General features: G+C 39.7%; 3 protein-coding genes across 4 annotated transcripts in view; 1 reads left to right on the top strand and 2 right to left on the bottom strand.

Annotated features, from left to right (window-relative positions):
• The window catches only part of LOC134672658 (uncharacterized), a 41900-nt gene extending 15922 nt beyond the window's left edge, over positions 1-25978 (bottom strand). Inside the window, exon 1 of the mRNA XM_063530616.1 lies at positions 25847-25978. The gene's annotated coding sequence lies outside the window, so the exon portion shown is untranslated. The remainder of the gene's footprint in view (positions 1-25846) is intronic.
• LOC134672642 (odorant receptor 7a-like) lies at positions 6177-25228 on the top strand. 2 transcript variants are annotated; one of them, XM_063530600.1, is made up of 5 exons: positions 6177-7141; positions 20663-20762; positions 23177-23278; positions 23979-24134; positions 24809-25228. In XM_063530600.1, exons 1-5 carry the CDS (start codon positions 6663-6665, stop codon positions 24869-24871), a joined length of 900 nt encoding a protein of 299 aa, XP_063386670.1. In that variant the 5' UTR covers positions 6177-6662; the 3' UTR covers positions 24872-25228. The 2 variants fall into 2 exon arrangements, with proteins under 2 accessions (XP_063386670.1, XP_063386669.1); XM_063530599.1 differs by having other exon boundaries at positions 6242-7417.
• Positions 25112-27036, bottom strand: part of LOC134672911 (trichohyalin-like) — an 18860-nt gene continuing 16935 nt past the window's right edge. The window contains exons 11-16 of the mRNA XM_063530861.1: positions 26543-26730; positions 26377-26482; positions 26200-26307; positions 26023-26130; positions 25847-25954; positions 25112-25126 (exon numbers count right to left, since the gene is read on the bottom strand). Of these exons, the coding sequence (XP_063386931.1) occupies positions 25112-25126; positions 25847-25954; positions 26023-26130; positions 26200-26307; positions 26377-26482; positions 26543-26730 (633 nt within the window). The remainder of the gene's footprint in view (positions 25127-25846; positions 25955-26022; positions 26131-26199; positions 26308-26376; positions 26483-26542; positions 26731-27036) is intronic.

Below are 27036 nucleotides of genomic sequence, written 5' to 3'. Positions count from 1 at the left end.
TGCGAAGTTTCAAGTTCCTAGCTTAAAATAAAATTTGCACCCCAAAACGAAGTTTCATCTCCTTTTTAACCCCCTTAGGGGTTAAATTTCCAAAAACATTGCGTTTACTTTTTTTTTCGTAATTAGCTATTACCACTTTCTAAGAAGTTTCAAAGCATTTGTGATGGATTCAAACTTTCAACCCCTTTTTAACCCTGTTAGGGGATGAATTTTACAAAACGCTGAAATTACTTTTCCTATCTTCTAATAATATCCTCAAATACAAAGATTCAAGTCCCGCGTTCGAAAATTTTTTGATATCCATACAAACTTTCAACCCCTTTTTCACCACCTTAGGGGATGAAATTTCAAAAACGCTGAAATTAGTTTTGTTGTATTTTAATAATAAATCTTTTTACGAAGTTTTAAATTCCTAGCTTAAAATAAAACTTGAACCCCATACAAATTTTCATCCCCTTTTTAACTCCCTTAGGGATTGAATTTCTCAAAATCGCTTCTTATCTCTTGTACACTTTATAAATGTAATCTAGTGTGCAAATTTCAACTTTCTATCTTTTGTAGTTTCGGCTCTGCGTTGATGAATCAGTCAGTCAGGACACTTGCATTTATATATATAGATTACAATATTTCATTGAAATTATTTGTTCTCTTCGTAATGACAGCCAGCCATGTGACATTTCAAAGTCCGCTGTCATATCGCACCCAGCGAATAGGTTATGTTTTATTTTCAAATAAACGATTTCTTTTTCTAACCTGCAACATTCCTAACTGTAGGTCACAGACCAACCCCTATAGACATAGCTTATAGGACGACTCGCGGCCTCCACTCATCGGAGCAATAGCGCTTATAAAATATTGCCCGCGCGCCGCTCCGATCAGTTGCGTCCAAATTCACGACCTGTTAACAGCGTGCGCGTGTTTACGAAAATAAATCGCAATTTATTTAACTCATTGGGAAATCATGGGATTTTGCAGTGTAAAATGGTGTGGCAAGTCATCTAAGACTTCCAGTTATAAAACAGATGGAATAACAGTCCGCAATTAAGTCAAATTCACTATTTTGTTGAAAATTGTTTCTTGTCCGCGGGGTTCATTTTATACTGGTCAATATGGTTGTACTGAGCGGCAGCGAAGTAGCCCGTCCTTTTCCGTCAACTTGAAAATGCAATATGCTATCCCTTTCACGTCAACAAGTAGTGATGTGACGGTGATGGTTTTGTCAATTGCGGTAACTTCGTGCTTTCGCTCGTAACATATTGTACCATTTTAAGAAATGTAAAAGATAATTGTGATTCTCTTTTATTTTTAACTGAGAATAAATAAAATTGATCTGTAGAATCTACAGTTTTAATTAGGTACTTGGTAGTTTATCTTAGTAGGTATATGTAGTATGTTAGTTTAGTTTTTAGTTAGTATATAGTACCATTATTGAGGTAGCATCAAAATAAGAAAATAATCATATTTTAGCAGGTTTTCAGAGCAACGCCCATGTGACATGACATGTGACACAACTAGGAGTTGCAAGCGCCATTAGTTAGTAGTATAGTTTGGGGTCATCCATTAATTACGTCACACGTTTAGGGGGGGTCAAGAAAATGTGACATGTTGTGACATGGGGGAGAGGCGATAATAATTTTCGTTCCTAAATGATTTTGTGTTATAAAATTACTAATATTTCTTTTACCAAAAATATTTTTAAATTCAAAAAATAATTCCGAGTTAGTATTGCCGATTTCGTTGAAAATAAAATTGCCTAAAATACGACGTCACACCAGGTGGGGAGGGATTTGCAAAATGTGACCAAGTGTGACAAGGAGGGGGGAGGGGTCAAAAAACCTAGAAATTCGTGTGACGTAATTAATGGATGATCGCTTTCCATAGGCTGCGTTTGCCACCAAAGTGTATTTTTGAAATTTATGATTGATTTATGAATAATAAATGAATGATGTAATTTTTTTTAAGAATCCAGGTGAGCAGTTAGGTCACGAGATGGACCTGATACCTGATGATGAACTTTGAAGAAGTGCAAGGGAACTCTTTTTATATTGTATGAATATTCTGAAGTAATAAATCTGTGGACTTTATTGATAACAATTATTTTACCACAATAGATTACGGTACCATTGTTACCAGTACCACTGCAAGTAATGAACATGTCCCATCCCTACGCTTACACGTGTCAGCGCGCCATGTCTGGAACGACCAATCGCAACGCCGGGAGCACCCCTCCCGCGCCTCACAGTTTGGTGATTTGCGTCGCGAACAAAATGGCCAATATTGGGTTTCTAGAGGCGGTGTTCTGTGCTGTAGGTACATCGGTGGACCTTATTTCAAAAGGCATAAAGTCCACCGATGTGCAGTTGACAGTGTGGGTGATTGTACAATTCGGCCGTGCTTATAATAAGAGCAATAGAGTCAGACCAAGAAAAGTCTGCAGCGGATTTGATAGTCCACGCAGTGCAAGTGTTATTTTAAACGTCAAACTTCTATAAAATTATGACGTATAAATAACACTTGCACTGCGTGGGCTATCAAATCCGCTGCACACTTTTCTTGGTCCGACTCTAACTCATTTTGAAGTGTCATTCGGATACTTCGTCCGCGTGAAATCTTATCTTCAACATTTTACATCTTTAGTAGGTACCTATAATTATCATATCTAGAGGGCGGAGTACCGGTGGCAAATTTCACACAAAAGGTATGGAGTCGTTTTTATAATTATTATTTTAGGCTTGAATAATAAAATTATTCATTTACCTAATGTACTTAGTATGGTACCTACTCGTAAATTGGAAGTAAGTACTTAACACTATGCACTAAAATTCCGATATAAGAAAGTTTTCTGGTAATAGATATAGTTAGGAGTATTTTAAGCCTCCAAGGAAGTGAAACCGTGCGAAATAAACTCGAATTGGTTCTAGATAGAAACCCAGATGCTGACGAATTAAGGAATATGATTACAATGGAATATTATAAACAAGTCCTTAAACATGCAACCATGACATCGGTAGATGTAGAGCGATCGTTTTTATAACATGGATACGCACTTAAGTGTAGATTGTGAGGAGGACCTCGAACACATAATTCCAGTCCTCAATTGTAATTGAATGGTCTTGAAAATAATATATCGTTTGGCAGGTATAACTTCTTAGTCTAGTATTTAGTACCTAATGATAATGTTTTGATAAGAAAACATATTATTATGTATTATAGATATTAACAACATATTACATTATATTTGTATGCTCGTAAGATAATTTCAATAAGTTCCTAAAAATTATTATGCAAAATTAATCATTTATTCGTTATTTATTTAATCATAAGAATAGGCGACTCCATACATTTAGTGTGAAATTTGCCACCGGTACTCCGCCCTCTAATCATATCCAAGCAATGTTGAAATTACTTTTCTTTTTTAGCAAGTTGTATGAAGTTTTAAGTCAAGTGGATTTTGATGTTGGTTGCTGAAATTACTTTTCTTGTATTCTAATAATAGGTACCTATGTATCTATCTTATAGAAAGATTCAAGTTCCGCACTCACAAAATATCTGATCTCCATACAAACTTTCAACCCCATTCTCACCACCTTGGGGGATCCTTTTTCAAAAATGCTTAAATTTGTTATCATGTTTTTTTTAATTTAATACCTTTGCAAAAAGTTCAAGTTCCTAGCTGAAAATTAAATTTACACCCCAAGACGAACTTTCATCCCCTTTTTAACCCCCTTAAGGCTTGTATTTCCAAAAACGTTGCAATTACTTTTTTTTTGTAATCGGCTAATATGTCTTTCTAAGAAGTTTCAAAGCATTTGTAATGGATTCAAACTTTGAACCCCATTTTAACCCCGTTAGGGGATGAATTTTACAAAACGCTGAAATCACTTTTATTGTCTTCTAATAATATCTCCATATACAAAGATTCAAGTCCCGCGCTCGAAAAATGTTTAATATCCATACAAACTTTCAACCCCTTTTGGTGGTGGTAGTGACACCTTGGGGGATGAATTTTCTAAAACGCTGAAATTAGTTTTCTTGTATTTAAATAATATATCTTTTTACGAAGTTTCTAATTCCTAGCTTAAAAGAAAACTTTACCCCCATACAAACTTTCATCCCCTTTTTAACCCCCTTAGGGGATGAATTTTGAAAAATCCTTTCTTAGTGGACCCCTAGACCTTATAAGGAATCTAGTTGCCAAATTTGGACTTTCTAGTCCCAGCGGTTTAGGCTGTGCGTTGATTTAAGTCAGTCAGTCAGTCAGTCAGTCAGTCAGTCAGGTCTTTCACGTTTATATATTTAGATAACCCCCTTAGGGGATGAATTTTGAAAAATCCTTTCTTAGTGGACCCCTAGACCTTATAAGGAATCTAGTTGCCAAATTTGGACTTTCTAGTCCCAGCGGTTTAGGCTGTGCGTTGATTTAAGTCAGTCAGTCAGTCAGGTCTTTCACGTTTATATATTTAGATTACAATCGCGCCAAAATATATTTCTAAAAAAAATATGTGCGATTGTTTTTGTCCACTACAACCCTTTTATAAATCTTGTGGAGTGTAAGTCAGCAACAATAATAACAATACCTACCTACCGCAGCCTTTAAGGCTTGCTACACGGTCGCCGACAAGCCCCCAGACCGCGTGGCCTTGGCCGGTCCCGGACCGTGTAGACAGTTGTTACCAACAAAATTTGACCAAAACTGTCCAAGGACAGACCAAGGTCAGACGGTTAGAAGGCTTGTCGGCGACCGTGTAGCAAGCCTTTTTCTCTGACAAGCGGGTGATCGACGTACGACGTATACCGCGGTTTTAAAGGCTTGCTACACGGTCGCCGACATGCCCCCAGACCGCGTGGCCTTGGCCGGTCCCGGACCGTGTAGACAGTTGTTACCAACAAAATTTGACCAAAACTGTCCAAGGACAGACCAAGGTCAGACGGTTAGAAGGCTTGTCGGCGACCGTGTAGCAAGCCTTTTACAGCGACGGTTTTACTCGCGACTCGTCAGTGCTGATCGACTAGTGAGCAAAATGGTCTTCCTTTTATTTCTGACTCTACGTTATTTTTATTTAGCAAAAAATAATCCTTATGATGAATCCTTTCGATCGGTATGATAAAACTACAGGATGATTGTTTTTTCTCGTGTAGCGGGTTCGATTCCCGGTTCAACTATGTAAATATTTAAAAATCTATGAATGCAGTTTAAATTTTTTTTCAAATTAAAATAATGTCTTCTTTCAGAAAAATATCCCTTGATGTCCCATAGTCTTGGGACGCCCTGTATAAATTCTAATACCAAATCGAGACTGAGAGTTCGCATATCCATTGTGGAATTTAAAAAAAACCGGGCAAGTGCGAGTCGGACTCGCGCACGAAGGGTTCCGTACCATAATGCAAAAAAAGCCAAAAAAAAAACGGTCACCCATCCAAGTACTGACCCCGCCCGACGTTGCTTAACTTCGGTAAAAAATCACGTTTGTTGTATGGGAGCCCCACTTAAATCTTTATTTTATTCTGTTTTTAGGGTTCCGTACCCAAAGGGTAAAACGGGACCCTATTACTAAGACTTCGCTGTCCGTCCGTCCGTCCGTCCGTCCGTCCGTCCGTCTGTCACCAGGCTGTATCTCACGAACCGTGATAGCTAGACATCTATCGATCGACGTATAATCACAGGTAGGTATATATACTTACTAGGAGACTCCATTAACTGTATCGTCAAAACGAGAATATTTGTATTAGGTACGATAGGTAGGTAGGTAAGATAAACTATTTTATGAGAAAAGCGAAATAAGTAATTATATGGGTATGGGGTTAAGGTTAAAGGCACTACATTAGTTATTAATAAAAAAAAAGGGGTTTTCCTTAACACCTGTACAAAGAAATTACAAATTACACGAAGAAATTAAACTAATTACTGCGCCATACCTGTAATTAAGGAAATGTCTGGTAGCAAAATTAGTAGTAGTTTTTACCAATTATGCCATTTAAAAAAGCTATCAAATTAACACTTTCGATCAAATGACCGTAGTTATGCAGAAAACGACCAACTCAATTTTTTTATCAACACAGAAAGCGACCAAAGCCACTGAGTTAGGGTGTAAGTCACTTTGACAAAAATAAAAAGTTGGTCGCTTTCTACAGAACTACGGTCAAATTACATGTTGTTGCAAGAAAAAGTTTGTTCACACTTAAAAAGTGTCCTTTACCAGAAACCTTTTTATAGGAAGTGAATGAAACGCTTAACTTCTACCAATATACCTGTATTCATTCTGGCCAGATCTTAGAGATTTCATGATGTTGCCACATCATTCTGATCACGCGCCATGTTGCGGAATTTCATGGCACTTTTTCGTAGGTACTATATACTGAACTGTCTCACCAATGGAATGAGAATGACAGCGCCCTCTCGACAATAATCATGTACAATCATCAGCAAACTGTATCGAAATGAATATTATAGTTGAGTTGGGAGCCCGTACATTAAAAAGTACCCAGATGCACAGCAGTTTGGTATACGAAATCTTAATTAAAGAAGTTATTCGACGAGTAGAAAAATAAACATTACAATTTAGAAGCACCTTTACATTAGGTACACTAATTAAAATAGTAGGTACTTATACACCTACTTCGAGTAAACCCTTCAGAAGCAAACAACTTCCGTATTCCACACTATGTCGACCAAACAATCGGACAGTTTTACTCAAAACCGATTTTTCTGGACAATCTTCGGATTATGGCCCGGGAAAATACCTAACAAATATTACAAATACTTCTCATTTACCTATCTAATGATCATCTTCGTCGCTTACGAAGCCCTTTTAACATTAAACCTCTTTTACACGCCGCTAAGAATTGACTCACTTATTCGAGAAATCATTTTCTTCTTCACGGAAATCGCAACTGGAACCAAAGCGTGCATGGTGATTTTTAAGAGGGAAAAAATTTCTGTCTTATTTGATATGCTCGATTGTGAAGAATTTAAAGGAAGCGATGCCACTGGCAGAGAGATTGTTAGAAAGTACCACCAGTATTATAAATCATACTTGAAGACTTTTACTATTCTATGCAATTTCACATATTTCGCTCAAGTGCTTTTTCCTGTATTCGGATATTGGATTTTTGGAAACAATTTGGAACTGCCGATATGCAAGTATTATTTTCTTTCTGACGAAACTAGAAATCAATATTTTACCTTGATTTATATATATGAATCATATGGTATGTACAATCATATGATGTACAACGTGAATAATGATAGTTTGATAGCTGGTTACATGGCATTAGCCATAGGCCAAGTTAAGGTGCTTCAACATGATTTGGAAAATTTGAAAGTAGATAAGTCTGACGATGGCAGCGAAAAAATGAGGGACCTAAAACAGCAGCAGAAATTGCGTAAAATTCTTCATCACTACGGATTGCTTATAGAGTAAGTATCATAGACTAGCGACCCGCCCCGGATTCGCACGGGTTAACAAATTATACACCTAAACCTTTTACAAGAATCACTCTATTGATAGGTGAAAATTAACCGCATGTTAGTTTTTGAGTTTATCGCGAACAAACACACAAACAGACAGACGCGGCGGGGGACTTTGTTTTAAAAGGTGTAGTAATATTTTTAGGATTAATTAAAGATTGCCGATTCTAAATACATTTAAAAAATAGACATACGTGGTTATTTGTGCAACTAAAAACAAATAACTTTTGCTTTGAATGCTAATTTTGAGCAATGAGCGAAAATTTTAAAGTTAGACTATTGAGTGAGACAGTGAAGGACTCAAAACACGAAATGTACCTACCTAAATAACTTTGGTCTCGTTGTAAAAATGCAAATTTATATAAGTATTACAATCGCGCCAAAATATATTTCTAAAAAATATATGTGCGATTGTTTTTGTCCACTACAACCCTTTTATAAATCTTGTGGAGTGTAAGTCAGCAACAATAATAACAATACCTACCTACCGCAGCCTTTCTCTGACAAGCGGTTTATTAAGCGGGTGACCGACGTGCGACGTATACCGCGGTTTTACAGCGACGGTTTTACTCGCGACTCGTCAGCGCTGATCGACTAGTGAGCAAAATGGTCTTCCTTTTATTTCTGACTCTATGTTATTTTTATTTAGCAAAAAATAATCCTTATGATGAATCCTTTCGATCGGTATGATAAAACTACAGGGTGATTTTTTTTTCTCGTGTAGCGGGTTCGATTCCCGGTTCAACTATGTAAATATTTAAAAATCTATGAATTAGGTCAAGAAATGAATGCTCAAAAAACGTTGTAGAGGGAAATGCTAGGAACACAATTTTTGACTCCGTAACTTTGTTTGGACTAGTTAGGAGGTGAACATATCAAAAGTCCCCGGCTGTAGCCCCGCTGCTGGGGGGTAGAGGGGGGTAAGAAGGTCGAATTTTTCGGTTTTTCATTGATATCTTGGAAACTTTGCGTCTTAGCGACATGACTACTAAGACAAACCGAAAGCTGATAAAATTAGTTACAAGTTTTATCCTGTCAAGTTTTTCGATATCATGAATAGTTTTTGAGATACCCGCTCTTGAAAGTTTATTTAGGGATTTTAATTTTATCTTGATATCTACGTCAGTGAAGCTGTTAGGCCATGTTTGGTATCATTTTCGTATAAATCGGGGGTGCTGAATTCATTTATGGTATCACATTGACACCATTCCGAAGTAAAACCAAAATTTAAAAATAAATATTTTTTTTAATCCCTCTTCACGCTTAAACCGCTGAACCAATTTCGTTGAAATTTGGTATAGAAATAGTTTAAATCTCGACACACGACATAGGATAGTTTTTATAACCAAAAGCATCTTTTGAGGGTGTGAAAAGTGGGGTTGAAGTTTGTATGGGGAATCAATAACCGCTGAACCGGTTTAGATGAAATTTAGGACGGAATACATCTGTGATTTAGATGAAAGTGATACCAAACATGACTTCAAACCTTACCTTGAGCAGTATTAACCTCAGGAATTCAGTTTCGTCGACGAAGTTGAATTCCCCCCATACTCCATTTCACAACTTTAAAGGATGATTATTGAGATAAAAAGTATCTTATGTCCTGTCTTGGGACTCGAAATATCTGTATACCAAATTTCAATTAAATCGGTTGAGCGGTTCAAGCGTGAAGAGGAATTTAAAAAAAAAGGTATTTGTTTAAAGTTTATATGTTTTTTCTTAGGAATGGTGTCAATGTGATACCAAAACTGAATTCAGCACCCTCGATTTATACGAAAATGATACCAAACACGGTCTAGCAGCGTCACTAATGTAGATATCAAGATACAATTGAAAGCCCTAAATAAACTTTCAAGAGCGGATATCTCAAAAACTATTCAAGATATCGAAAAACTTAACTGAATAAAACTTGTAACAAATTTTATCAGCTTTTGGTTTGTCTTAGTAGTCATAACGCTAAGACGCAAAATTTCCAAGATATAAGTGAAAAACCAAAAAATTAGACCTTCTTTCCCCCCTCTACCCCCCAGCACCGGGGCTACGGCCGGGGACTTTTGATATGTTCACCTCCTAACTAGTCCAAACAAAGTTACGTAGTCAAAAATTGTGTTCCTAGCATTTCCCTCTATAACTTCTTATTGCTTGGCCTAGAATGCAGTTTAATTGTTTTTCAAATTAAAATAATGTCTTCTTTCAGAAAAATATCGTATCTACGATATTCAAGGTAGTCCCATAGTCTTGGGACGCCCTGTATAAATTCTAATACCAAATCGAGACTGAGAGTTCGCATATCCATTGTGGAATAAAAAAAAACCGGGCAAGTGCGAGTCGGACTCGCGCACGAAGGGTTCCGTACCATAATGCAAAAAAAGGCAAAAAAAAAACGGTCACCCATCCAAGTACTGACCCCGCCCGACGTTGCTTAACTTCTAGTCCGGGAGCCGGCTGCATGAAACAAACCTCATCAAAAAATAGAATATACCTACCCTGTAGAGGTACCTGACATTTAGTAGATTCCAACGCACTTGGTCGGCCTAGGCTTAACCTGGCAGATTTTGTACAAATGGCAAAAACGTTGGACAAAAATTCATCAAAAAAAACCTCATCGAAAAATAGAATGAAACTTGTATGGTAGGATACCTGACCTTGAGGACAGTAAAAAAAAAGTGGTCGGCCTCACCTTAGCCTGGCAGTTTTTGCAGTCCGACCAGATTTATTGGGTCACGTGAGAGCTACAATTTACCTCATCGAAAAATAGAATGAAACAAACGGATTACAATAGCTAAAATAAGCCTGTTGACGTATGTCTTGGTCGGCCTCACCGTAACCTGGCAGTTTTTGCAGTCCGACCAGATTTATAAAAAAATCATCAAAAAATTTTTATCGATAAATCGTATGAAACTTGTATGGTAGGATACCTGACCTTGAGGACAGTAAAAAAAAAGTGGTCGGCCTCACCTTAGCCTGGCAGTTTTTGCAGTCCGACCAGATTTATTGGGTCACGTGAGAGCTACAATTTACCTCATCGAAAAATAGAATGAAACAAACGGATTATAATAGCTAAAATAAGCCTGTTGACGTATGTCTTGGTCGGCCTCACCTTAACCTGGCAGATTTTGCAGTCCGGCCAAATTTATAAAAAAATCATCAAAAAATTTTTATCGAAAAATCGTGTGAAACTTGTATGGTACGATAGCTGCCTTTGAGGACAGTAATAAAAAAATGGTCGGCCAAATCCTGTGTTTGCAGGTTCCTGTGTCCGACCAATTTTGTGGTACCACGTGAGAGCTACAATTTACCTCATCGAAAAATAGAATGAAACAAACGGATTATAATAGCTTAAATAAGCCTGTTGAAGTATGTCTTGGTCGGCCTCACCTTAACCTGGCAGTTTTTGCAGTCCGACCAGATTTATAAAAAAATCATCAAAATTTTTTTATCGATAAATCGTATGAAACTTGTATGTACGATAGCTGCCTTTGAGGACAGTAAAAAAAAAGTGGTCGGCCAAATCCTGTGTTGGCAGGTTCCTGTGTCCGACCAATTTTGTGGTACCACGTAAGAGCTACAATTTACCTCATCGAAAAATAGAATGAAACAAACGGATTATAATTGCTAAAATAAGCCTGTTGACGTATGTCTTGGTCGGCCTCACCTTAACCTGGCAGTTTTTGCAGTCAGGCCAAATTTATAAAAAAATCATCAAATTTTTTTTATCGAAAAATCGTATGAAACTTGTATGGTACGATAGCTGCCTTTGAGGACAGTAAAAAAAAAGTGGTCGGCCAAATCCTGTGTTGGCAGGTTCCTCTGTCCGACCAATTTTGTGGTACCACGTGAGAGCTACAATTTACCTCATCGAAAAATAGAATGAAACAAACGGATTATAATAGCTAAAATAAGCCTGTTGACGTATGTCTTGGTCGGCCTTACCTTAACCTGGCAGTTTTTGCAGTCCGACCAAATTTATGAAAAAATCATCAAAAAATTTATATCGAAAAATCGTATGAAACTTGTATGGTACGATAGCTGCCTTTGAGGACAGTAAAAAAAAATGGTCGGCCAAATCCTGTGTTGGCAGGTTCCTGTCTCCGACCAATTTTGTGGTACCATGTGAGAGTTACAATTTACCACATCGAAAAATAGAATGAAACAAACGGATTATAATAGCTAAAATAACCCTGTTGACGTATGGCTTGTTACGGGCGGCTTTCATAAATTCAATGTGGCAGTGTGCGGCAGAATCCACTTGCATCAAATTTGATGCAACACATTGTGACTGGACATTAAGAGATGAAATGTATAAGATCAAATGGTTTGAAGGACACATAACGCCTTTGCGAGTCGAAGAAATAACAATAAGATAATCACTTAATATATGTGAGGTTATCTTGTGTATTTTTATTTATTTATATTTATTGAGAAGTTCAACAGCGTTTACATTAAATAATATACAAAAAACATGAGAACTTATAGCATAGCCAATAACAGAACTTCCTGAAAAAAATCATCTGTGGGTAGACTTGTAACTTGTGCTGTACAAGAATCGTAAATATAACTTAATTTGTAAGTCTTTAAGGTACAAGGAAAAAGAGAAAAAATTAATAATAACTGTAAACTGGAAAAAAAATCCTAAAATAGTAGGTAAAGCTCTAATTTTGCGTAAACAATAAATAAAAAATAGTAAAATAAAAATACATAAAGTACCTACATAAACGAGCGAATCTATTAGTTTGTATGCATTTATTGGAATTTATGTGTTCGTGTGTGTGTGTGTGTGTGTGTGTGTGTGTGTGTGTGTGTGTGTGTGTGTGTGTGTGTGTGTGTGTGTGTGTGTGTGTGTGTGTGGGTGTGTGTGTGGGTGGGTGGGTGTATGTGTGTAAGTGGGTGTGATAGTGCGTGACTACCAGGAAAGTTGCTTTGCAATTTGTGATTTGAAAACACGTCTGGAGGAGAAGAAAGGGTCAATGTTTTGGAACGATTTATTATAGGTACGTGCGATTCTACTCAGAATTTATTAGAATAGAATTTTGGCCATAATTGGTACGATGACAGGGAATATGGAATAGTGTGGTGTGACGAGTTCGGCGCGTGGGAGCGCGGAGCCCTAACTGTGACAGCAATCCAACGCAGTCTAGATGCCCGTTGAGAACATCGTGGAGGAACATTTCACCATTTATTTAAATTTTGGAAGGATCACGTGCAGTTTTTCCTCTTATATTACAAGTGTTCGATTGAAAACTAAGCTTTGGTGTATACCTGGATCACCTGCACGTACAAGAAGGCGTTTCATATACGCCCGCCCATCAGATAGGTACACAAAGTCATGATGCGTATGGAATACAGCATGTGTGGTCCTATTCTAGCTGTCACGTGGTATCACAAATTTGGTCGGACTGCAAAAACTGCCAGGCTACGGTGAGGCCGACCAAACCATACGTCAACAGGTTTATTTTAGGTATTATAATCCGTTTGTTTCATTCTATTTTTCGATGAGGTAAATTGTAGCTCTCACGTGGTACCACAAAATTGGTCGGACACAGGAACCTGCCAACACAGGATTTGGCCAACCACTTTTTTATTACTGTCCTCAAAGGCAGCTATCGTACCATACAAGTTTCACACGATTTTCCGATAAAAATTTTTTCATGATTTTTTTATTTGGCCGGACTGCAAAAACTGCCAGGTTAAGGTGAGGCCGACCAAGACATACGTCAACAGGCTTATTTAAGCTATTATAATCCGTTTGTTTCATTCTATTTTTCGATGAGGTAAATTGTAGCTCTTACGTGGTACCACAAAATTGGTCGGACACAGGAACCTGCCAACACAGGATTTGGCCGACCACTTTTTTTTTACTGTCCTCAAAGGCAGCTATCGTACCATACAAGCTTCATACGATTTATCGATAAAAAATTTTTGATGATTTTTTTATAAATCTGGTCGGACTGCAAAAACTGCCAGGTTAAGGTGAGGCCGACCAAGACATACGTCAACAGGCTTATTTAAGCTATTATAATCCGTTTGTTTCATTCTATTTTTCGATGAGGTAAATTGTAGCTCTCACGTGGTACCACAAAATTGGTCGGACACAGGAACCTGCCAACACAGGATTTGGCCAACCACTTTTTTATTACTGTCCTCAAAGGCAGCTATCGTACCATACAAGTTTCACACGATTTTTCGATAAAATTTTTTTCATGATTTTTTTATAAATTTGGCCGGACTGCAAAAACTGCCAGGTTAAGGTGAGGCCGACCAAGACATACGTCAACAGGCTTATTTAAGCTATTATAATCCGTTTGTTTCATTCTATTTTTCGATGAGGTAAATTGTAGCTCTCACGTGGTACCACAAAATTGGTCGGACACAGGAACCTGCAAAACACAGGATTTGGCCGACCATTTTTTTTTTACTGTCCTCAAAGGCAGCTATCGTACCATACAAGTTTCATACGATTTTTCGATAAAAAAATTTTTTGATGATTTTTTCATAAATTTGGTCGGACTGCAAAAACTGCCATGTTAAGGTGAGGCCGACCAAGACATACGTCAACAGGCTTATTTTAGCTATTATAATCCGTTTGTTTCATTCTATTTTTCGTTGAGGTAAATTGTAGCTCTCACGTGGTACCACAAAATTGGTCGGACACAGGAACCTGCCAACAAAGGATTTGGCCGACCACTTTTTTTTTACTGTCCTCAAAGGCAGCTATCTTACCATACAAGTTTCATACGATTTTTCGATAAAAAATTTTTGATGTTTTTTTTATAAATTTGGTCGGACTGCAAAAACTGCCAGGTTAAGGTGAGGCCGACCAAGACATACGTCAACAGGCTTATTTTAGCTATTATAATCCGTTTGTTTCATTCTACTTTTCGATGAGGTAAATTGTAGCTCTTACGTGTTACCACAAAATTGGTCGGACACGGGAACCTGCCAACACAGGATTTGGCCGACCACTTTTTTTTTTACTGTTCTCAAAGGCAGCTATCGTACCATACCAGTTTCATAGGATTTTTCGATAAAAAATTTTTGATGATTTTTTTATAAATCTGGTCGGACTGCAAAAACTGCCAGGTTAAGGTGAGGCCGACCAAGACATACGTCAACAGGCTTATTTTAGCTATTATAATCCGTTTGTTTCATTCTATTTTTCGATGAGGTAAATTGTAGCTCTCACGTGATCCAATAAATCTGGTCGGACTGCAAAAACTGCCAGGCTAAGGTGAGGCCGACCACTTTTTTTTTACTGTCCTCAAGGTCAGGTATCCTACCATACAAGTTTCATTCTATTTTTCGATGAGGTTTTTTTTGATGAATTTTTGTCCAACGTTTTTGCCATTTGTACAAAATCTGCCAGGTTAAGCCTAGGCCGACCAAGTGCGTTGGAATCTATCTGGACTAGTCCGGGAGCCGGCTGCATGAAACAAACCTCATCAAAAAATAGAATATACCTACCCTGTAGAGGTACCTGACATTTAGTAGATTCCAACGCACTTGGTCGGCCTAGGCTTAACCTGGCAGATTTTGTACAAATGGCAAAAACGTTGGACAAAAATTCATCAAAAAAAACCTCATCGAAAAATAGAATGAAACAAACGGATTATAATAGCTTAAATAAGCCTGTTGACGTATGTCTTGGTCGGCCTCACCTTAACCTGGCAGTTTTTGCAGTCCGGCCAAATTTATAAAAAAATCATGAAAAAATTTTTATCGGAAAATCGTGTGAAACTTGTATGGTACGATAGCTGCCTTTGAGGACAGTAATAAAAAAGTGGTTGGCCAAATCCTGTGTTGGCAGGTTCCTGTGTCCGACCAATTTTGTGGTACCACGTGAGAGCTACAATTTACCTCATCGAAAAATAGAATGAAACAAACGGATTATAATACCTAAAATAAACCTGTTGACGTATGGTTTGGTCGGCCTCACCGTAGCCTGGCAGTTTTTGCAGTCCGACCAAATTTGTGATACCACGTGACAGCTAGAATAGGACCACACATGCTGTATTCCATACGCATCATGACTTTGTGTACCTATCTGATGGGCGGGCGTATATGAAACGCCTTCTTGTACGTGCAGGTGATCCAGGTATACACCAAAGCTTAGTTTTCAATCGAACACTTGTAATATAAGAGGAAAAACTGCACGTGATCCTTCCAAAATTTAAATAAATGGTGAAATGTTCCTCCACGATGTTCTCAACGGGCATCTAGACTGCGTTGGATTGCTGTCACAGTTAGGGCTCCGCGCTCCCACGCGCCGAACTCGTCACACCACACTATTCCATATTCCCTGTCATCGTACCAATTATGGCCAAAATTCTATTCTATTAAATTCTGAGTAGAATCGCACGTACCTATAATAAATCGTTCCAAAACATTGACCCTTTCTTCTCCTCCAGACGTGTTTTCAAATCACAAATTGCAAAGCAACTTTCCTGGTAGTCACGCACTATCACACCCACTTACACACATACACCCACCTACACACACACATACACCCACCTACACACACACACACACACACACACACACACACACACACACACACACACACACACACACACACACACACACACACACACACACACACACACACACACACACACACACACACACACACACACACACACACACACACACACACACACACACACACACACACACACACACACACACACACGAACACATAAATTCCAATAAATGCATACAAACTAATAGATTCGCTCGTTTATGTAGGTACTTTATGTATTTTTATTTTACTATTTTTTATTTATTGTTTACGCAAAATTAGAGCTTTACCTACTATTTTAGGATTTTTTTTCCAGTTTACAGTTATTATTAATTTTTTCTCTTTTTCCTTGTACCTTAAAGACTTACAAATTAAGTTATATTTACGATTCTTGTACAGCACAAGTTACAAGTCTACCCACAGATGATTTTTTTCAGGAAGTTCTGTTATTGGCTATGCTATAAGTTCTCATGTTTTTTGTATATTATTTAATGTAAACGCTGTTGAACTTCTCAATAAATATAAATAAATAAAAATACACAAGATAACCTCACATATATTAAGTGATTATCTTATTGTTATTTCTTCGACTCGCAAAGGCGTTATGTGTCCTTCAAACCATTTGATCTTATACATTTCATCTCTTAATGTCCAGTCACAATGTGTTGCATCAAATTTGATGCAAGTGGATTCTGCCGCACACTGCCACATTGAATTTATGAAAGCCGCCCGTAACAAGCCATACGTCAACAGGGTTATTTTAGCTATTATAATCCGTTTGTTTCATTCTATTTTTCGATGTGGTAAATTGTAACTCTCACATGGTACCACAAAATTGGTCGGAGACAGGAACCTGCCAACACAGGATTTGGCCGACCATTTTTTTTTACTGTCCTCAAAAGCAGCTATCGTACCATACAAGTTTCATACGATTTTTCGATATAAATTTTTTGATGATTTTTTCATAAATTTGGTCGGACTGCAAAAACTGCCAGGTTAAGGTAAGGCCGACCAAGACATACGTCAACAGGCTTATTTTAGCTATTATAATCCGTTTGTTTCATTCTATTTTTCGATGAGGTAAATTGTAGCTCTCACGTGGTACCACAAAATTGGTCGGACAGAGGAACCTGCCAACACAGGATTTGGCCGACCACTTTTTTTTTACTGTCCTCAAAGGCAGCTATCGTACCATACAAGTTTCATACGATTTTTCGATAAAAAAAATTTGATGATTTTTTTATAAATTTGGCCTGACTGCAAAAACTGCCAGGTTAAGGTGAGGCCGACCAAGACATACGTCAACAGGCTTATTTTAGCAATTATAATCCGTTTGTTTCATTCTATTTTTCGATGAGGTAAATTGTAGCTCTCACGTGACCCAATAAATCTGGTCGGACTGCAAAAACTGCCAGGCTAAGGTGAGGCCGACCACTTTTTTTTTACTGTCGTCAAGGTCAGGTATCCTACCATACAAGTTTCATACGATTTATCGATAAAAATTTTTTGATGATTTTTTTATAAATCTGGTCGGACTGCAAAAACTGCCAGGTTAAGGTGAGGCCGACCAAGACATACGTCAACAGGCTTATTTTAGCTATTATAATCCGTTTGTTTCATTCTATTTTTCGATGAGGTAAATTGTAGCTCTCACGTGACCCAATAAATCTGGTCGGACTGCAAAAACTGCCAGGCTAAGGTGAGGCCGACCACTTTTTTTTTACTGTCCTCAAGGTCAGGTATCCTACCATACAAGTTTCATTCTATTTTTCGATGAGGTTTTTTTTGATGAATTTTTGTCCAACGTTTTTGCCATTTGTACAAAATCTGCCAGGTTAAGCCTAGGCCGACCAAGTGCGTTGGAATCTACTAAATGTCAGGTACCTCTACAGGGTAGGTATATTCTATTTTTTGATGAGGTTTGTTTCATGCAGCCGGCTCCCGGACTATTCGGTCAAAAATCACGTTTGTTGTATGGGAGCCCCACTTAAATCTTTATTTTATTCTGTTTTTAGTATTTGTTGTTATAGCGGCAACAGAAATACATCATCTGTAAAAATTTCAACTGTCTAGCTATCACGGTCCGTGCTGAGATACAGCCTGGTGACAGACGGACGGACGGACGGACAGGAGAGGGCCTACCGCGATCTACGTTCGACGTGTTGCCTATCTGTCGCACTTGTAAATTTGTACGTAAGTGTGACAAGGAGGCAACACTTCGAACGTGGTTCGCGGTCGGCTCTCAGTCTTAGTAATAGCACAGAATAAGTAATAGTATTATCATACAGAACGGACACGCACCGCCCCGCCCCGACTCGGATTACCTCGCCCCGCGACTGAGTTCTGACGGACTCCTGACATACTCTCAGTTCGGCTAGCAACGCCGCGGCGCGATGACGCAACGTTCAAAATACCGATGTATTTTGCGATGTATGGTTGTTTTTCAAATTAACGAAATAAAGAACATTTATTTTTATTATACATATATTAAAAAGTAGCGTTTTGTAATTATTTATATTTAGTCCACGCTAATTGTGTATCGACAATTCGACATGACATTTTTGGTAATTTATTGCCGCACCATACTTTACGTAATATTACTAATATTTTACGGCCTTTACGGGTTACGGGTGAGTTCGCATATACGTTCAAATAATATTAGCTGTGTGCAGAGATGGGCATTAATCGATTAACTTTTTAATCGACTAATCAATCGATTGAAAAAGTTAATCGTCAAAATTAATCGGCGATTAATTTAATCGCGATTAATTTAGTCGACCTAACATACGATTGAAATTGAATTAATCTTAATATTAATCGATTAAATTTCTCGATTAACTCTCGATTGAAAGTAGACAGGACACTGGTGGTCATTTTTGTATGTAACTAAAAATCAAAACTTCTTGCGTACACATTAAAAACCATTCCAGTGTTATAAATGTGCTTCAATAGTATAAGATGGTTACATTGGTTACTATAATAATGCGGATAACTTAGCGCGGCATCTCTAGGTAAGGGTTTAGGGCTTGTAGCGCAGGTATAAAAATTAGAAAGAGAACGACGTATGTGTATGAAAGAGCAAACACATTACTTACCTCTTATCAGTTGTTTTCTATAAGGTTTCAACTTGTCAATGCAGTAATTACTTACTACTTACATCGAACGGATACTATCCTATCGAAGACGGTCGAAATTAATAGTCTCCAAGTGAACATACATAAAAATTCGTCTGTTACTTATATTATTTATAAATGTTTCAGACGAATTAGGCACCTCGTCCTTTTTTTTAAGTCGGTTAAAAAGACCATATGTATTGCTAAAATTAATCGAGAGAAAATTAATCGAACTAATTAATCGATTAAAAAAATTAATCGCCGGTAATTAGTCGACGATCAATATCATCGGCGAAACGAAAGCGCACAGACTTCGCTGGTTCGGTCACCTACTCAGAATGGGAGAGGATCGGGCTGTCAAGAAGGCGTTCTTGGGACGACCGACTGGTAGCCGTCCAGTGGGTCGGCCCAGGTATCGCTGGGAAGACAGTGTGGCGGCGGATCTGCTTCAGCTTCGCGTCAGTAACTGGCAGGAAGTTGCGCAGGATCGGGACAGGTGGCACGCTCTCGTTTCGGAGGCCAAGATTCTCTTTGGATCGCTGAGCCAAAATAGTTAGTTAGTTAGTTATTAATTTAATCGTGACAATATTAGTCGGAGCTTTTCGACTAAAATTAATTAATCGTCACTTTTAATCGTTGCTCGCGATTAAGTCGGTTAATTTTAATCGTTAATCGTCAATCGATTACATTTTGCCCAACTCTGGCTGTGTGTGACCTGTGAATAGAACAGTTTATTATAGCAAGGATCTAGGAGAAAATACCATCTTGTATATTATGTTTGTTTCTTTAATTTTAGGAATAAAAATGTTTGATATTTACGTTACGACTACGAGTACTTACAACGATAACGCTCCGTGAACTCAAAAACATGTAAATAGTAGCCCTAAGCGACTTACTCACACAATGACGCGTGTACAGACGTGCCGTTCACACATATACACGCAAACGAGTTTTGATGTATGGCGTGTCCGCCCTGTGGTAATAGGGTCCCGTTTTACCCTTTGGGTACGGAACCCTAAAAATGACACATCCGTTCTCTCCAGTGGTCGCCGAAAACTGCCGGCTCGGCTCGCCGGCCGTGATCGACACGCGGTTTTACATGGCGAGCCGAGTAAAAAATCAAACATACTTGACGAGCCACGAGTCCGGCTCGTCGGTATATAATACCGCGGTATTGCAATGATACACTGGCGAGCATTACCGATGAGCCGCAAAACCGCGGTTTTACTCGAACGTCGATCACGGCCTTTACACACTCGCGCTCGCCACGAGACGCGAGTGTAAGCGGAGGGCTCGCCTCGCGGCTCGGCTCGCGTTCGCCACGTACGTAGTGATTATATTCTCTTTGCTCGCCTGGCTCGCGTGCAGAAGCGGTTTTTTGGGCACGATCCACGGGACGCGCGCTTACGTTACACTCGCGTTCGGCTTGTCATTCGGTTATAAACCTTATGCCGTGCAGTTAGTGTTTAAAATATATTAGCTCGACGATCTTACGAGCCACGAGCCGCGAATCTAAACCAGCCATGAGAAACGGCCGTTTCGTTAAGCACTTGCCGCTTGTTTCAGGTATGTCAACCAGTTTCAGAACGTGATCGGCGGGGCTATGTTCGTTCAGTTCGGGATCGGCTCCGCCATAATCTGCGCCTCGATGTTAACATTGCTTCTGGTGATTTCTTTTCAAATTGATTTATTAACTTACACATTTCTTTTAGACTTCGAGCAACACCGGGAAGGGAGCCGACCGTTGCAGCAACATGCTGAGATGAGACCATTTCGTACCGGTTTCTCCTTTTTTATGTTTCTCTGCTTGTATAATTTTCTTTTTTGTGTTTGTGTTCACGAATAAAAATATTTCTATTCTATTCTATTTACTACCTATTTCCCCTCTGCCGAAGCACATGCCGAACTGGGCATTGGCCATGCACACAACTAGCGCGGTGCGTGTTGTAACCACGGACGTAGAGAGTAAACGGGATAGTGTACACTGGCCAAAAAGTGTGTCCACATGAGACATCAAACCTGAGCCCTCCATCTCTTTCTAATTAGGGTGACCATAAGTCATATGTATGTGGGATATTAGCATAAGATTGAATGTATAGTTTGGCCAGGATCTTTTCTCATTCGTACATAATCAGAGAGAATCATACTGTATTTTCCCTATGCTAGTATAATTGTCCCAGAAAAGAGATGGATATAGTTCTTTTCTCTCCTGTAAAACGCTTCACAACAACCTTACTTAATTTAGTCGTTATAACAGCTTTTAGTCGTTATAACAGCTTTTAGTCGTTATAAAAGCTGTTACAGATGGGATGGGCGTATTGAATCGCGATCATGGTCGATTGTGAGGAAGGTGTGGTCCGCCGTACCTACATCAAAAACACAGCTATAAGAGAGAGCGAGACAGATATCCAGGATGGGGTAAAACGTTGTACTACGTAACTAGGTAATTCGCAAATCGTGTCGATTAAAAACACTGCCTTCGGTCGTGTTTTAATTTATCACCACTCGTTACGAATTTGATTCTTACTTTCAACACTTGTATCGCAAATTAACTTATATTAATACTATACCGACTAGTTATCGATACCAGTCATTTTGTCAAGCCCTAGCGTAGCGTGGCGTAACAATTTATGTTTATACACGAAATTATCTTGAGTATTGACTAAAATAATAAAATATTAGCACACAACGAAATAAAAACTTACATTTAACTGTGTAAACCGGCATCTTACACTATTTATGCTTAACAAAATACCTATCACTATCAATATCATACTCATGGTGTGTTCATATACGTGATGACTTCCCTTTTGCATACTTAAGCTATTCTTTAGGCGTAAGCGTCATCGTAGATTTGTGATCTGCTACAAAATTTTCAAATTTGCCGCCTTTGTATACTGACGGAAATGTGTGTCCAACCTATATAGAATCGATTACATCTATATAAATAGTTAGAATTAACGTTTCAGTAATTAAATATTATGTAAGTAAGTATAAACATGAGTCTGTAATGTCTAAGGACTTTGGATTTAATTTTTGGCAATTATATAGCTCTCATTACATGAATCGAATAATTAAACATGCCGAAATAAGTATATCTTTATTTATTTATTAGTATACTATTTAGGTAAACTTATTTTTACATTAAGTACGTAATAACAATTCTGTAAGACCGATCCAAATCGCACCGATATCATAGTCACCCTAATGAGTTTGACAGTGTTTTCTTGATTGTACACGTGTGTGTGTGTGTGTACACGAAAAATATGTCATCAAGTTGGGGATACCAATTAATATCCAAAGTTACTACAATTTCTACCATATTCAATTTAATGTTTTTTTTGTTATGCACATGCTTGGTTTAATCAGTTAATAATATTGACATCATAATGATTAACAAATTATTTAAAAGATATCGGAACTGTAATCGGAATATAGCACTAAAATAGTATATGAAGGTAATTACTTTCAGTAGTATATTGATATAAATACTGCCACAATGGTATCTTTTTTACATTGGCAACATGTGCGAGTGAGACACGGGGCTCTGGTTTTCTATCTCATGTGGACCGTTTTCTCTAGTCTGGTACGAACTACTTTCTGGCTCGGTGATAAGGTTCAATTTAGTATGACAAAAAAAGTGACAGTTCGCTCCCGATTAATATATAACTTCCTGGTTGTAACTCATCCGTACACAAAAAGAGATCGAAGTGTGCAAGATTTGTCTTAGACGTGTGCCATTTTCCATGTATTTGTGTCGTGTCGTCATAACAGATTGGATTTCGTATGTAGTGAGTGAAAAGTGCGACTGCGTGCAGGTTTCCTCCCGCAAAAAATGGCAGAACGATTTGTTGTTTGATATCACTTGGCCTCCTCCCATCCGACGCGTCGGAGCGGTGTTGCTCGAAGGTTTTAGAAGACGAATGTGGTTTTGAGACTTTTGAATTTGAAGAAAAGTTCTGTTTAGTATAAAACAATTAATGTTATGTATATATGTAATTAAGTTTTTGTAAAATCCGGCTGTCAAATAACGTTTATACTTACTACTATTTGTTCGCTAACATCTACTTTATCTTAAAGCCTGCAACAGTGGAATCCTACATGTTCACGGTGGCTTACTTCATGGCGCTCAACCTGGAAGTATTCACCCCGGCTTGGCTAGGCACTCAGCTCACATACGAGGTAAGCTATGAGATACTCGCCCCAGCTTGGCTAGGCACTCAGCTCACATACGAGGTAAGCTATGAGATACTCGCCCCAGCTTGGCTAGGCACTCAGCTTACATACGAGGTAAGCTTATGATATACTCGCCCCGGCTTGGCTAGGCACTCAGCTCACATACGAGGTAAGCTATGAGATACTCGCCCCGGCTTGGCTAGGCACTCAGCTTACATTCGAGGTAAGCTATGATATACTCGCCGCGGCCTGGCTAGGCACTCAGCTTACATACGAGGTAAGCTATGAGATACTCGCCCCGGCTTGGCTAGGCACTCAGCTTACATACGAGGTAAGCTATGAGATACTCGCCCCGGCTTGGCTAGGCACTCAGCTCACATACGATGTAAGCTATGAGATACTCGCCCCGGCTTGGCTAGGCACTCAGCTCACATACGAGGTAAGCTATGAGATACTCGCCCCGGCTTGGCTAGGAACTCAGCTTACATACGAGGTAAGCTATGAGATACTCGCCCCGGCTTGGCTAGGCACTCAGCTCACATACGAGGTAAGCTATGAGATACTCGCCCCGGCTTGGCTAATAGGCACTCGGCTCACATACGAGGTAAGCTTGCATTTTTTAAATGGAAACTATCATACATACCTATTACCTATTTGTAGTCAATGACCAGTCTGTCAAGTTAGTTCCCTGTTTCTTTGGTTTTAGAGTCACGATTTAATGACAGCAGCATATAGCGGCGAATGGTTGCCGCGCTCGGAGCGCTACAAGAGATCTCTCAAGCTCTTCGTGGAGCGCGCGAAGCAACCCATCATCATTACTGGGCTTGAGTTGTTCCCGCTGTCACTGCCCACATACATATCGGTAATAAGTTCCCTAACTATGTATTTGTCAACCGGTTTTGTTACTAATAATAAGCAGCGTATAACAGCGATGATTGCCGCGCTCGATCCCCGCGGCGCGAGATCTCGCGGGTACACGATACACAATCGACACGAGTTGCCAATAACCTATTCGTACGTGTATTGTACAACGTTTTACAGTGGCACGGAAAGTAATAAACTATATAGCACCATAGTGACCATATGTAATACTGTAAAAGTTATTTTCGTGGTCCAAATGGGCTACAAGTGTTCATTAAAAATTCAAAAAAGAATCACATAGTATTGTAAGATATGTAGAGTTGGACCAAGAAAAGTCTGCAGCGGATTTGATAGCCCACGCAGTGCAAGTGTCATTTATACGTCATAATTTCATAGAAGTTTGACGTTTAAAATAACACGTGCACTGCATGGGCTATCAAATCCGCTGCAGACATTTCTTGGACTGACTCTGCCTATTGTGAGGAAACCTGCATACCTCTGCGAAGAAATTCAAAGGTGTAAGTGAAGTCCTCAATCTGCATTGGGCTAGCGTGGGGACTATAGCCCAAACCCTCTCGCGCATGAGAGGAGGGCTGTGCCCTGCAGTGGGACGAATATAGGCTGAAATTATTTTTATTATTTATTGTAAGAAATGGGTCTGTTTACTTTTTTCAGATAATGAAAACTGCTTATTCCTGCTTCGCATTGATTCGAATTTTCCACAACCGACAAGAGTAAGCGACAAGAACCTAAACAGTGGCGTAGCTAGGCGAGGGGGAAGGGGGCCCACGACCACGGATTCGCACTTAAAGGGGCTTCGCGGACACAAACCCTTTTTTCTTGGGAATATACATTGAAAGAAAAGGCCCTCGCAGATGCGACTTCGTCCACGGCTAGATTAGTTACATATCGCGCATTGGATTACTCTGTAAAGTGGTATTGTATAGTTGATTATTAAATAAATTAAATAAAAATAGTTCACGCTACGCCAACCTGGAATATTCAGGGCAATATATTTTATGTTAATACACACAGACATACCTAGGCACTCATCAATTGTCCTTAGTGGAGAAAAATAAATCAGATCATTGTTTATCAGTGTGGTTTCTTTGCTGATAAATATACGAATACACCTTAACCTACGATTTTCACTGTCCTGTCTTGTCTTGTATACACGAGTAGTAAGATAAAAGGCTGATAGCTTGTACAGTCGCCATCAGATACATCAAAGCGGCTAAGGTGTTCACAATATCTAAACGATAACTTTAACCCTTTGGCTAACAATTCAAAAATGACAATCGAATGTCAGACTTACTCATCGAATATTACAATAGAGGCGTGTTCAGATATTTGTGAGCACCTTGGCCGCTCCGATATATATCTAATGGCGACTGCACTAGACTAGACGTGTATATAAAGTCTAAGACAAATTCGTGCATAGAATTTGACAATTAATATAGTTGGCGCCGTACGGCGCAGTACAATGTGATACACTGGTGTGGTTCTTAACAACAAATCCCTCGCAACGCATCTTCGTCTTCGCGCATCACTAGTGCCCTAAAATCATACATCAGGTGCCCCAATTATATTTACATCGATGTGATGGCGCCGCGTCAGCCTGTTGTCCGCGTCGCGCAGTTTCCTCTCGGCCAGCTCGCTGTAGAAGTAACGAGACTTGTCGCTAGACTCAAGCCTCGTATACTAGGTACGTACATCGAGAGCCTTGCGCAGCGCGTAGTCGGGCCTGTTGTGGCGCCGCGCCTCGGCCAGCAGCTCCTGCGCGTGCGCGAACAGCCTGTTGTCCGCGTCGCGCAGTTTCCTCTACGCCAGTTCGCTGTAGAAGTAACGAGACTGTCGCTAGACTCAAGCCTCGTATACTGGGTACGTACATCGAGAGCCTTGCGCAGCGCGTAGTCGGGCCTGTTGTGGCGCCGCGCCTCAGCCAGCAGCTCCTGCGCGTGCGCGAACAGCCTGTTGTCCGCGTCGCGCAGTTTCCTCTACGCCAGTTCGCTGTAGAAGTAACGAGACTTGTCGCTAGACTCAAGCCTCGTATACTGGGTACGTACATCGAGAGCCTTGCGCAGCGCGTAGTCGGGCCTGTTGTGGCGCCGCGCCTCGGCCAGCAGCTCCTGCGCGTGCGCGAACAGCCTGTTGTCCGCGTCGCGCAGTTTCCTCTACGCCAGTTCGCTGTAGAAGTAACGAGACTTGTCGCTAGACTCAAGCCTCGTATACTGGGTACGTACATCGAGAGCCTTGCGCAGCGCGTAGTCGGGCCTGTTGTGGCGCCGCGCCTCGGCCAGCAGCTCCTGCGCGTGCGCGAACAGCCTGTTGTCCGCGTCGCGCAGTTTCCTCTACGCCAGTTCGCTGTAGAAGTAACGAGACTTGTCGCTAGACTCAAGCCTCGTATACTGGGTACGTACATCGAGAGCCTTGCGCAGCGCGTAGTCGGGCCTGTTGTGGCGCCGCGCCTCGGCCAGCAGCTCCTGCGCGTGCGCGAACAGCCTGTTGTCCGCGTCGCGCAGTTTCCTCTCCGCCAGCTCGCCGAAGAAGTAGCGGGTCTCGGCTCGCTCGCGCGCCTCGCGCTCATCTCGCTCTTTCTGGAATTCAATGTCATTTTATTGTGACCTGCATTAAAATAATTGGGGAACAGCGCTGTTTATCCTGCCCTTACAAATACAGTCTATTAGGTACTTTTTTCATGGCAAGTCGAGGGCGATTAAGTAAAAATTTTACATTCTGTATATTAAAACTACAATTTTGCGTTGGCCCCCTCTTAAATACCTACAGTCAGCAGCAGAATTAGCTATTAAGCGGGCGAGGTGTTCAAAATTATCTTGACGCGACGTATTGTTAAGAGAATAAGAGCGTGTCAAGATAATTTTGAACACCTCGCCCGCTTAGCA

The sequence above is a fragment of the Cydia fagiglandana genome, chromosome 17 (genome assembly GCF_963556715.1).
Source record: "Cydia fagiglandana chromosome 17, ilCydFagi1.1, whole genome shotgun sequence".
Lineage (NCBI taxonomy): Eukaryota > Metazoa > Arthropoda > Insecta > Lepidoptera > Tortricidae > Cydia > Cydia fagiglandana.
This window is presented reverse-complemented; position numbering and strand designations above follow the sequence as displayed.

What these genes read in the sequence shown, in the direction of transcription:
- LOC134672642 (XM_063530599.1), top strand. Translation starts at nt 6,663, where the DNA reads ATGTCGACCAAACAATCGGACAGTTTTACTCAAAACCGATTTTTCTGG. An exon ending in CACTACGGATTGCTTATAGA is followed by an intron (nt 7,418 to 20,662) that starts GTAAGTATCATA and finishes CGCTTGTTTCAG; the next exon opens with GTATGTCAACCAGTTTCAGA. An exon ending in CGATGTTAACATTGCTTCTG is followed by an intron (nt 20,763 to 23,176) that starts GTGATTTCTTTT and finishes TTTATCTTAAAG; the next exon opens with CCTGCAACAGTGGAATCCTA.